Source organism: Silene latifolia, chromosome 10, assembly GCF_048544455.1.
Source record: "Silene latifolia isolate original U9 population chromosome 10, ASM4854445v1, whole genome shotgun sequence".
NCBI classification, from domain to species: domain Eukaryota; kingdom Viridiplantae; phylum Streptophyta; class Magnoliopsida; order Caryophyllales; family Caryophyllaceae; genus Silene; species Silene latifolia.
Window position 1 is genome coordinate 79,617,296 of NC_133535.1, and position 11,911 is coordinate 79,629,206.

Consider the following 11,911-nt stretch of genomic DNA (forward strand, 5'->3'; position numbering starts at 1 on the left):
ACTGAGCCTTGGTCCCTTTGACTGAATCGATGTCAGTCAATTGTGTGATTGGTCAGCCGCAATTTAACCCGTACACTGTCGCAGATCGGGGTTGCGGGTAAAAATTCGGTTGGATGAAATTTTGTATGAATTGGATAATCGGCCTTTTTCTTGTTTTAGGCCATTTATTATGTTTTTATTTCACATATGTTGTTGGTTGATTTGAGTAGTTTCTTATATTGTAGAAACGGCCCTAGATTCCCTGAAACCTTTAATATTGTTAATATTGCTGGAAATGGAATTGGTATTGAATACTTCTTGCAGGTTGTTGTGTTTGTCATAGATAGGCCTTTATAGTCTTTGACGAGTATATGTTCACTGCTTAATAGCCTTTGTGTTCCTGACTTGGTGGGTTTATATCCAAGTTGGGGCATGACCTCGTTACTTATTTTGAGGGTAAGTGGTCAGCTTAAGTACTAGCCAACCCTTTGGTGGACTCCTTAGGGTACTCACTTTGTTTTAAAAAAATTGTGGGTCTTGGGTGCGGTGGTGTGTATCCGCATGTCTAGGTCTGCGCAGATTTTAGGCTAGGGTTGTGTTGTGTCTTGGCCATGTTTTGATAGAACCTCTGAGCCAAGATACCGGTTCGATTACCTTCCCTACCTCGTGGTATAGACTCGAGTTCTGAGTGACTATTGACCGTACTAAGAACTTATGCCTGTCTTTGATATATTGCCCTTTCTTGTATGGTGATTTTATGAATTGTAATAGGTGAGATGCAAGCCGGTTACAATTGATAAAGTTTGGATTACTGCTTGTTATATGTTTCACATGATAGTTTAATTTGGTCAGTTTAGAGTTCACTTGTTAGAATATTTGATATCTAGATTATTTGTGATGTGGTTTACGTGTTACGTTACATGTTACATTAAATATGACATTTCGTGGCTGGGAGGACTCGAAGTTACTCCCCACTGAATTGTGGCTTTCGTGTTTGTATAAAATGCGATCGACAGGTTGATGATGATTAGATGGGGTCACAGACGAGCTAGTGAGCAAAAGAACCTTGGACTTAGTTTGGCTATTTTTGTAGTAAACCTTTAAACTTTTAGTTGTGTTTATATTTTGAAGGGACATATGTCTCCCTCTTTTTCTTTGGTATGTATCACTTTATACTCGCAGCTTTAGCATAGTTATGTAAATTAGTTTGATAGTATTTGCAGGTTTTGGCACTCTTCATTTGGAAATGTTTGTGAATGGTTTAGAAAAGTTTTAAAAATTATAGGTTTTATCTAGTTGAACCAATTACAAACATATCCTGTCAGTTTTTCTGTAGAATTTTCTTGTTTATTTAACGCTAAATAGCAAAGCTTATAATAAAAATAAGCTTATAATAAAAATAATTATCTTAAATAAATGGCCAAAACAAGCGCGAAAATGAAAAAAAAGTGTCTGAAAATGGACAAGAATGAAAAAAAGTGACGCGACGCGATCGGACGGTAGGGCGGGCTACCCCCTAAAAAAAGAAATTAAAAGAGATGTCTAAGTGTATTAGAAATATTTTGAAAAGAGGGAGTGAAATGATTCCCCGAAAAGAAAAAGAAAATAAAATTTGCCTCGAAAAGCGAACCCGTAGCGATTAGGAAACACAAATTTGGCAATTACACGGAATTACCAAATTAAATCCTTAAAGGAATAGGAAATTTTAACTAAAACGGAATTAGGAAAGATCCACGGCCGTCAAAACGAGGAAAAGGATCTGGGGATGAGGCGCAGCAGGAGCTGCGATCCTTCGAAGAGGCGCAGCAACTGCTGCGTCATTTCCCCAGCTGGTCTGTCTTCTGCTAAAATTAGGAAACACTGAATAGTATAAATAGAAACCTCGGTTGAGCTTCTATTCTCACAATTCTTTCTTTCCCGTCTCGTCAATTACATAAAATCTCTTATAAACTTCTCCAAATTTTCTAACAAGACATGAATGCTTTTGAAAATCGCATTAAGGAGTGGACGAATGAATTCACAAATGTGGAGAAACACGACATGGGTGCTTTTAATTTGGGATCAATCATAAGTTTGAAACTAGTGAAGGCCGTGAGGCTCTTTTTGGATGCATGTCTTGAATATTGGGACCCAAATTTCCATGTATTTGCCTTTCCGGGAGGCGACATTTGTCCTTTTCCTGAAGAAATTGCTGCGGTTGAAGGATGGGATGCAGAAGGTGTTCCGGTTATACCTCCTAGCTCTCAAGGATATAAAAACAAATTTAGGGACTTGCTTGGGTTGACCAAAGCTGAGGTAGACCGTCTCGTGACCTCAAAAGGAGTCCGCATGTTTGACTTTGTTGATCGATTTATAAATAAGGAGGACCCTACTATCTCCTATGTGGAGAGGCGCCGAGCTTATGGATTCTGCCTTCTTCATTGCTATATTCTTCGAGGGTATGTGGACCAAGAGATGAGGGGTGACCCTCGATTTCTAGGCATAGTGGAGCAAATGAAACTGCGCAGGAGCCCAGCATGCTTGACTCTAGGGGAGACCATCCTAGGATTGCACAACAGGAAGGCGAATCGCGAGCTTCCCTATCTTGGGAGTTCTATCATTTTACAGGTAAGAACCCCTTTCTTGTCCTATTTGACCGTTTTAATTATTTCGGTTTTGTTTTTTTGGCCGAATATAGGACTGACTCCCATCTCCTATTCTTTGCATATTTGGCTGATGGAGAGACTGCGGTTGATCGAGCCCCTAGTTGATGTGGTAGGATACCTCTCCCGATCGATTGCAATGAGGACGAGGCTCTACATGGTGGACTTCACTCGAATATGCGATTACTGGGAAAAGAAACTGAAGAGTGAAGGTGGGCCCCTGATCAGGTGGATAGTGCCATGGTGGCATCTCAGGTCAGTGACTGGAGTATCATCCTTGGATCTGACGCGGTCCATTCGCGTTACCGGCTTGGAATTCATGGTTCATACCTTTCCGGATAAATTGATGAGGCAAGTGGGCTTAAGACAGAAAATCCCAAAGCTAGACACTGTCCCTCAAACTGCCTTGGCACATACTGCAGAGTCTTGTCGGGAGTGGGCAATTCGTTGGGCCCAAAGGAATATGTGGTTCGTACCCGTACCGATTGGTTCATTATGGGTATCTGACTCATATTTGCAATGGAGGAAAGCTAGCACCCACGAGGAGCTTGAGAAGCTAAACTAGCACGAGCATGTAGACTGCAAAATCCGTGAAGTGGCGAAGGAGAACCAAAGGTACTTGACTGAGGAAGAAGAAGAAGCCGGATATCGGGTTGTTCGTCCGTCGAAGAAACCAAAGAATGCTCCTACTGAGAAGATGGTAGTGGACCGAAATGGAAATGCTAGACCGCGAGAACGACCATTGGTGATCCTGTCGGAGATAACGCAAGAGCATCCCGCTCGTGGTCGAGACAAGAAATATGACAAGGGTGACAAAGGCAAGGGGAAAATGGAAGAATAGCCTTAGTCATTTTATAATATTATTTATTATTATTTGAGTTGTAATAAATGGTGGGGTTTTTAGAATTCTAGACTAGCATTTTAATTTCATCACTTAAATTTATATGTATTTGGCGTATTATTATTATTTATGGAACAATGAATAAAAAAATTTATTAGTTACGAAACTTTCCTAAATTTTCTTTATTTATTCTTGTCGAATTTCAAATGCAACATGCAAATGTCCTTCTATTTACATCTTAAAATGACGGGTTGTATCCTGTGAAGGATTGCCTATGTATTCATTAGAAAAAATGAAATCAAACCCTGTGCGTAGTTCGGGAAAATGTAAAAGAATAAATGTTCGAAGCTAGAGCTTGTAATGAACTCAGAAAACAAGCACGTGCTTTACTTACTCCTAAAGAAGTGCAATTTTAATTTATTTGATGATATGAGGATGTCAAAATTTCAAAACTCAAAAGCGTAATGTCATGAGCTTTTAGCGGGCCAGGGGCCGGTTTTATTTCGTGTCGCACGAGCGACACGTGGGTCACGTGTGGCGCATTTTATCCTATTTCTATGGGTAGTACCGTTTCAATTGGTCTAGATTGGTAGAGTTAGAAAACTCATTCCCATCTAGGTCTGTGAGCTTAACCGCACTCCTTGAAAGTATGGACTTGACCAAAAATGGTCCCGCCCAATTAGGCTTAAATTTTCCTCGTGGATCGACAGGTAGGAGAGCTCTGACTGACTTGAGTACTAAATCTCCTTCCTTGATATTTCTGGGTCTGACCCTTTTGTTAAAGGTTCGTTTGATACGTGCGTGATATGTCTGCACATTATGTAATCCTTCGCTCATCCAAGAGGACGAGTTCATCATACCTATCCCTTTTCCAATCAGCTACTGGAATTTGACTTTCGAGTAGAATACGCAGAGATTGGATCTCTAGATCCACTGGTTGTACAACTTTCATGCCGTAAGTGAAATAGAAGGAAGTAGCCCTAGTGGGCGTCCTAACTGACGTGCGCTATCCCCATAATGCAAAGGTTATTTTGCTAGGCCAATCGCGATAATTGTCGATCATTTTCTTAAGAATTATGACGACATTCTTGTTAGCTGCCTCTACCGCGCCATTAGTTTGAGGTCTGTATGGCGAGGAATGATGATGCTTGATCTTATATTTGGCTAGCAACTGTGCAGCTTCGGCCTGGAAATGTGATCTATTGTCACTAATGATTTCATGTGGGCAACCATATCGACAGATGCGATTGGTTTGTATGAACTTCGCCACATGTTTGGCTGTAAGGCTGGTGTTAGATGCTGCTTCGACCCATTTAGTAAAATAGTCGATGGCTACTAAAATAAAACAGTGACCTCCTGTCCCAGCTGGAGTGATCTTCCCGATGATATCTATTCTCCAAGCACAAAATGGCCAAGGAGATGTCATGATATATAGCATTGAAGGAGGAACATGTTGCACATTCCCGAAGATCTGGCAGTTGTGACAGTGCCTAACATATTTGATGCAATCTGACTCCATTGTCGTCCAGTAATACCGTAGATGCATAATCTTCTTTGCCATCATAGGTCCACTCATGTGAGGACCGCATTCTCCATCATGAACTTCTTCCATTATTTTTTGTGCCTGTGAACGATCAAGGCAACGCAGGACGACACCAAGAGGTGTTCTTTTATACAACTCTCTCTGCATGAGGAGGTATTGAGAGGCAAGTAGGCATACGGCGCGTTGTCCCCTCTTATCCATATCTGGTGGGTATGTACCATTGAGCTTAAAATTGAGAATAGCTTGGAACCAGGGTTCCTCTGGGTTTTCTTCTTCATCTATGAGGAAGTGTACATAGGCTGGCTCTGATCATCGTTCAATGCACAAGGGCATTTCAACCATATCGTCTGGCATATTAATCAAGGATGCAAGTTTTGCAAAAGCATCCGCACACTAATTTTCTTCGCGAGGTAGGTGTAGATAGGTAACATGATCTAAGAATTGGGCGACTTAATCTATCCTAGCCTGATAGGGTGCTAGACTTTCACTTCCGATTTTCCAGGATCCAGTGATCTAGTTGATGATTAAAGATGAGACGTCGTGAACCCAAAGATGCTTGATGCCTAAACTCACTGTTTATTGTAGACCAATGAGGCAAGCTTCATACTCTGCTGCATTATTTGTCACCTCGAAGTCAAGCTTGACAGAAAGTGATGTATGCTCGCCTTCAGGAGAAATGAGCAACACTACTATTCCAAATCCTCTCAAATGACCATGTGTCTATTGCTTGCGGTTTGTTGATTGGATTGTCTGCGAAGAATTCGGCCACTGCACGACCATTTATGGCTTTCAAGGGTACGTATTTGAGGTCAAACTCTGAGAGCATTAAGGTCCATCTCGCTAATTGTCCATTGAGAACGGGTTTCTCGAAGAGGTATTTGACGGGATCTATTTTAGAATACACCTTGACAGAGTAGCTAAGCATTTAATGGTGTAGCTTCTTTGTTGCCCAAACAAGAGCGAGGCATGTCTTCTTAAGAGGTGTGTACTTACACTCGTACTCTAAGGACTTCTTACTAAGGCAGTAGATCGCTCTCTCTTCCTTTCCAATAGTTTGTGCGAGCATAGCCTCCATGGCTGTTTCGGTGACTGTGAGATATAAACCAAGAGATTGATCTAGTTGGGGAGGCATTAGCACGCTTGGCTTAGCCAGTATCTCCTTTATCTTGTCAAATGCCTTTTGACAGTCTTCGTCCCATATGGTATGGTCCGTTTTCTTGAGGTTTTTGAAGATAGGTTCGCAGATCATGGTGAGTTTCGATATGAATCGACTTATGTATTGGACCTTGCCCAAGAACCCTCTAAACTCCTTTTCTATCTGGGATTGTGGCATTTCAATTAAGGCCTTGATCTTGGAGGGATCAATTTCTATTCCCGATGCGAATATGGACCCCATGGAAGAGGTTATGCTCAATTTAGAGGACCAAGCAAAAGCAAGCCTAAGTAATGCATTATTTACACACAAAATATGGGTGGGCTCAATTAAAGGAAAGGAAATTTGTGCAATCGAGACTCGAGACCCGTGGGAGCCTTGAACCCGTGAGGGAACAAGGAAGGTGGCGGCACCAATCAAAGGGGAAGAATTCCAATTTAGTTTTTTAGCATTTTCAAACTAGTTTAAATAAGAGTTGAAAAATTGGTCTATTTTGTGAGTTCTATGCTTCAATCATCCTAGAACTCACAAAATAGCATTAAATGCATTCTTGGAGGCCAAGGCATTTTGTCCTATATAAGGACCAAGCCTCCGTCATTTGTAACCATCAAAGTTTAAGAAAAACCCCTTTAGAGAGAGAAACTTTTTGTTTCAATCTTTTCAAAGATCGATGATTTCGAGTCTTGCCTTGAACTAAGGATGTGCTCCGAAGTTTGAGTTGGATTACTTGACGCGTTTTCGAGTAATTCCCCCATTGTTATCGTTATAGGTCTAGCGATAGCAAATATCCCATTGGTTCGATCTCTTCATAAGAAATCGAAACAAATATCCCTTCTATTCTTGCACCAAATAAAAACAAAAAACAAACAAAAAAGACTTCCGCTTCGCCCAAAATGCCTCAAGTGGCACGATCAGGTTGGGTTGCACCTAGTGCATTCGGATCTTCCGCCTCACTTGAATCCACAATTAAATCTTCTGTTCCGTATTCGCATCAAGTGGTATCAGAGCTTCGGTTGTTGATCACCCACAAAAATCAAGACGGTCCTGAGAAAGTCCAAATCAATTAGTAGTTGAATATCCAATCGCGATTGGTATTCAAAGGTTAAACTCAACAAGGTTGTTTGAGGTTTAATCGGTTCGATCTTTAAGGCACGGATTGAACAAAAAAAAATCACTGTTCACGGTACTGTCCATCACAAAAAAAAGGATCTCCGAAACTTCAAACCGAAATTACCAATATGGACTTCGACAATCCCAACTTTCTTAAGAATCTTCAAAAGGCCTTGAAGAATTTACAAGAAACCGATTCCAAGTGGTTGCCTAGACGAGAACGAGCCATTGAAGAGTTCAAAGTAAGTGAACTACCCGAATTCACGGGAGGCACGGACCCCGAGACTTATCTCGAATGGGAAAGGCAAATGGATCGGATGTTTAAATTTAAGGATCTTGATGATGAACAATGTTGCAAGTACGCCATTTTGAAATTAAGGAATGGGACTTCACTATGGTATGAGAGCTTTAAGACCAGGAGAGTTCGGGCCGGAAAAGCAAAGATAACATCATGGCACGTGCTTAAACTTAAATTACGAAAAAGATATGTCCCCGCAACACATAGGCTCACGACCTATCGTAAGATCACCGATCTTACCCATGGAAGGCTAAGTGTCCTAGAATACATCAACGAATTTGAAAATCTAGCCTTGATGGGAGACTTGGTAGAGGATGAGGACATAAGAATGGCGCGGTTCCTACGCGTTCTAAACCGTAGCATCGCCCACGTCGTCAAGTTGCAGAACTACTCAGACTTCGATACCTTGTGTAATATTTGCCTCAAGGTGGAGGCGCAAGGAAAGACAAAGGTAACTTCCACTTATGGTGAGAGTAGCCGGAATTGGAAGAACAAGAACAACTCAAGGGCAAGCCCAACGGGAAATATCGCTGAGCCCAAAACAACTAGCACCTCTAGCTCTTCTACTAAACCACCTGCCTCAAAGGAAAATAGCTACACACAAATTTGGTGTTTCAAATGCCAAGGGTTTGGGCATTTTAAAAATGCGTGCCCAAATCAGCGAACAATCACGCAAAGAGAGGTTGTGGATTGTCGTGACGAATTATTTGAGGAGGAAGAGAGAACGAAAGACATTTTCAACCTAGAAAGAGAAGAGGAAGAGGTAAGAGTTGAGAATGCCGAGGATTACGTCGCTCCTAGCTTTGATTGTGCTTTGGTTCTCCGAACCTTGCAAGTCCAATCTACGCCCGTTGAGACGGAACAAAGAAGTCAGATATTTCACACTAAGTGCCAAGTAAAAGACAAATGATGCAGCCTAATCATTGACGGAGGCATTTGCACTAACGTCGCCTCCAAGGAAATGGTGGAGAAATTAAAACTACCCACAACGCCTCACCCAAAACCATATGCCTTACATTGGCTTGATGATGAAAACAAGGTGAAAATCACCAAGCAAGTAAAAGTGGCACTAACGATGGGATCTTATAACGAAGACATTTTGTGTGACGTCGTACCCATGGATGCTTGCCATGTCCTATTAGGACGGCCTTGGCAGTATGACCGAGATGTGGTGCATCGCGGTCGGAGCAACGAATACGAGTTGGTGAGTAAGGGTAAAAGGATTATCTTTAAACCAATAGCGCCTAGTGAGGTGCGTTCCATGAGTGCCAAGCGTGGGAAGGACGCTAGCATGACCATCCTTGCTAGTGAGCAAGAAGTGGACGAAGCCATTGTCGATGGCGACCAAGTTTACTTGATGGTGGTCAATGAGACTCCTAGCGATGGAGAAAAGGATGAACGATTGACCTCGCTCTTAGAGGAGTTCAAGGATGTCTTCCCTGAGGAACTACCCAGTGGTTTACCACCTATTCGTGGAATCGAACACCAAATCAATATCCTACCCGGGGCTCCCTTACCAAACAAAGACGCCTATCGGTGCAATCCGATAGAAACCAAGGAGTTGCAGCGACAAATCGAGGAGTTAATGGAACGAGCCTATGTACGCGAGAGCATAAGTCCATGTCCGTCCCTATGCTACTTGTTCCAAAGAAGGATGGAACGTGGCGGATATGCATTGACAGTCGAGCCGTGAACAGAATCACTATCAAATATCGATTCCCAATCCCAAGACTCGACGATATGCTCGATGAGTTGCACGGATCCAAAATCTTCTCTAAGGTCGATTTAAGGAGTGTCTATCACCAAATTCGGATGAGAGAAGGGGACGAGTGGAAAACCGCGTTGAAGACCAAGCATGGATTATACGAGTGGATGGTTATGACATTCGGCTTAACGAATGCTCCAAGTACGTTCATGCGACTCATGAACGAAATACTCAAGCCTTTCGCAAATTCGTGGTGGTTTATTTGGACGACATTTTGATCTACAACCGGAACAAGGATGATCATTTCAAACACTTCCGCGAGGTGTTCAACACGCTTCGAGAACAACAACTCTATGGAAAAAGGGAGAAGTGTTCGTTCTTGGTCGAGAGCGTTATCTTTCTTGGCTACAGGGTTTCTAAAGACGGAGTTTCCGTCGATCAATCCAAAATTGAGGCGATCAAGTCATGGCCTATTCTTAAGACTATCACAGAGGTTCGATCATTTCATGGACTCGCATCATTCTATCGGAGGTTCATTGAACTTTAGCACCATTACTAGTCCCATCACCGAATGTACGAAAAAGGGAACTTTCGTATGGACCCCGGCTGCTCAAAAGGCGTTCGAAACGATTATTCAAAAGCTTTGTGAGGCACCGTTATTGGCACTCCCGGATTTCACACAACCGTTTGAGGTAGAATATGACGCAAGCGGTGTTGGAATTGGAGCCATGCTAATACAAGGAAAGCGACCCATCGCTTACTTCTCCGAGAAACTGAACGGAGCCAGGCTCAACTACTCGACATATGACAAAGAATTCTATACGATCGTGAGAGCTCTTCAACATTGGAGTCACTACCTTCGGCCGAGTCATTTCATCCTACACTCAGACCACGAATCGCTAAAGCACATCAATGGGCAACAAAAGTTGAACTCGAGGCATGCCAAGTGGGTGAAGTTCCTGCAATCCTTCCATTTTTCCTCAAAATACAAAACTGGCAAAAGTAATGTGGGGGCCGATGCTCTCTCACGACGATATTCGTTATTGAATGTGCTCGATGTCCGATTACTCAGATTTGAAGCGCTAAAGGATTCCTACGAGCATGTTCCCGACTTTGGAGGAACCTTCGAGATTTGCAAGTCCGGGACTCATGATGAGTTCGTTATTCAAGACGGCTTCCTCTTCAGAGATAATAGATTTTGTGTTTCAAGACTTCCAACTCGAGAACTCCTTGTTCGAGAAGCTCATGGAGGTGGACTTGGAGGGCATTTCGGGGTAACCAAGACCATAGAAATTCTCAAAGAACATTTCTATTGGCCTCAACTGCAAGGAGACGTGCAAGAGGTGATACGCAAGTGTGTCACCTGCCACATGGCCAAAAGCAAATTCCAACCCGGGGAATACACACCTTTACCTATCCCATGTCGACCTTGGGAAGATGCATCAATGGATATCATTGTGGCATTACCTCGAACCCGGAGAGGTAAAGATGCAGTCATGGTGGTGGTGGACTGATTTTCGAAGATGGCCGATTTTATAGCATGTCACAAAACCGACGACGCCAGCAATGTGGCAGATTTATACTTTCGAGAAATCATGCATCTTCACGGAATTCCCAGGACGATCGTCTCTGATCGAGATTCCAAGTTCCTAAGCTACTTCTGGAAGACGATGTGGAAAAAGGTGGGGACCAAACTCTTATTCAGCACCTCTCATCATCCTCAGACGGACGGACAAACGAAGGTAACAAATCGCACTCTTGGTACGATGTTGCGAAGTCTTGTGAGCAAAACTCAGAAACATTGGGACTTAAAACTCGCCCTTGCCGATTTCGCGTACAACCGTTCTCCGACGTATGAAACAAAGCACTCTCCATTTGAAGTCGTATATGGCATAAACCCGCACTTACCCCTCGATCTCATTCCCCTACTGATGCGTGTCTAAAATACGATGTTTCACACTCTTTTCTACACGCATTTCAGAGCTCAAATGTGCAATATATGCCTATATTTCCCTATTTTCCTCTACTTTCGTGTTTTTGTACTTTATTGCAGAAATGTGAAGAATTGAGCGGAAATCGAGCCAAATCCGTCCCCGAGTAATCTGCATTGCAAATGACGTAAAGGAATTGCTTAAGGAACGAGCTTGGTGCGCAATCCAAGGCCCGAAAGACAAGTCCACGAGTTAAAAGAAGTCAAGTAGCGACTTAGCGATCGACCGACCAACCTAGTCGGTCGATCGACCAAGGCTCGGTTTCCGAAGCTACTGTTGTTCTTTGAGGAGCGATCGATCGACCAGCATCTTTAGTCGATCGACCGATTTCGATTCCATTTAGATTTAGAAAGCCCGTGAAGTTTAGGTTTTAGAAAGAAGTTGTTGCGTTGATTGCTATATAACGTAACACCAGCATCTAGTTTTGATATCGAATAATATATCAGAGAATACATTAAGTTTCTATCACAATACACTACTTGTAGTTTTAGCTTATTTCCGAGTTAGGGTTTTGGGTTATCGACTTTAACATTGGATTTCTGCCTTTGCTCTTAATCTTTCCTCCTTAATCTCGGTATTGACTCTGCCCTAATTTCAGTTTTATTGTTTAATTTCCATTGTTAGTATAGAATTGATAGTTAGTGTTCCC

At 42.4% G+C, this 11,911-nt stretch overlaps 1 protein-coding gene across 1 annotated transcript; it reads left to right on the forward strand.

Moving 5' to 3' along the window:
• The first annotated feature begins 8,641 nt into the window (after positions 1-8,641).
• Positions 8,642-9,259, forward strand: LOC141607822 (uncharacterized). Its single transcript, XM_074427168.1, has one exon. The coding sequence runs from the start codon at positions 8,642-8,644 to the stop codon at positions 9,257-9,259; it is 618 nt and encodes a 205-aa protein (XP_074283269.1).
• Positions 9,260-11,911: the final 2,652 nt, after the last annotated feature.

What these genes read in the sequence shown, in the direction of transcription:
- LOC141607822 (XM_074427168.1), top strand. Translation starts at nt 8,642, where the DNA reads ATGGGATCTTATAACGAAGACATTTTGTGTGACGTCGTACCCATGGAT.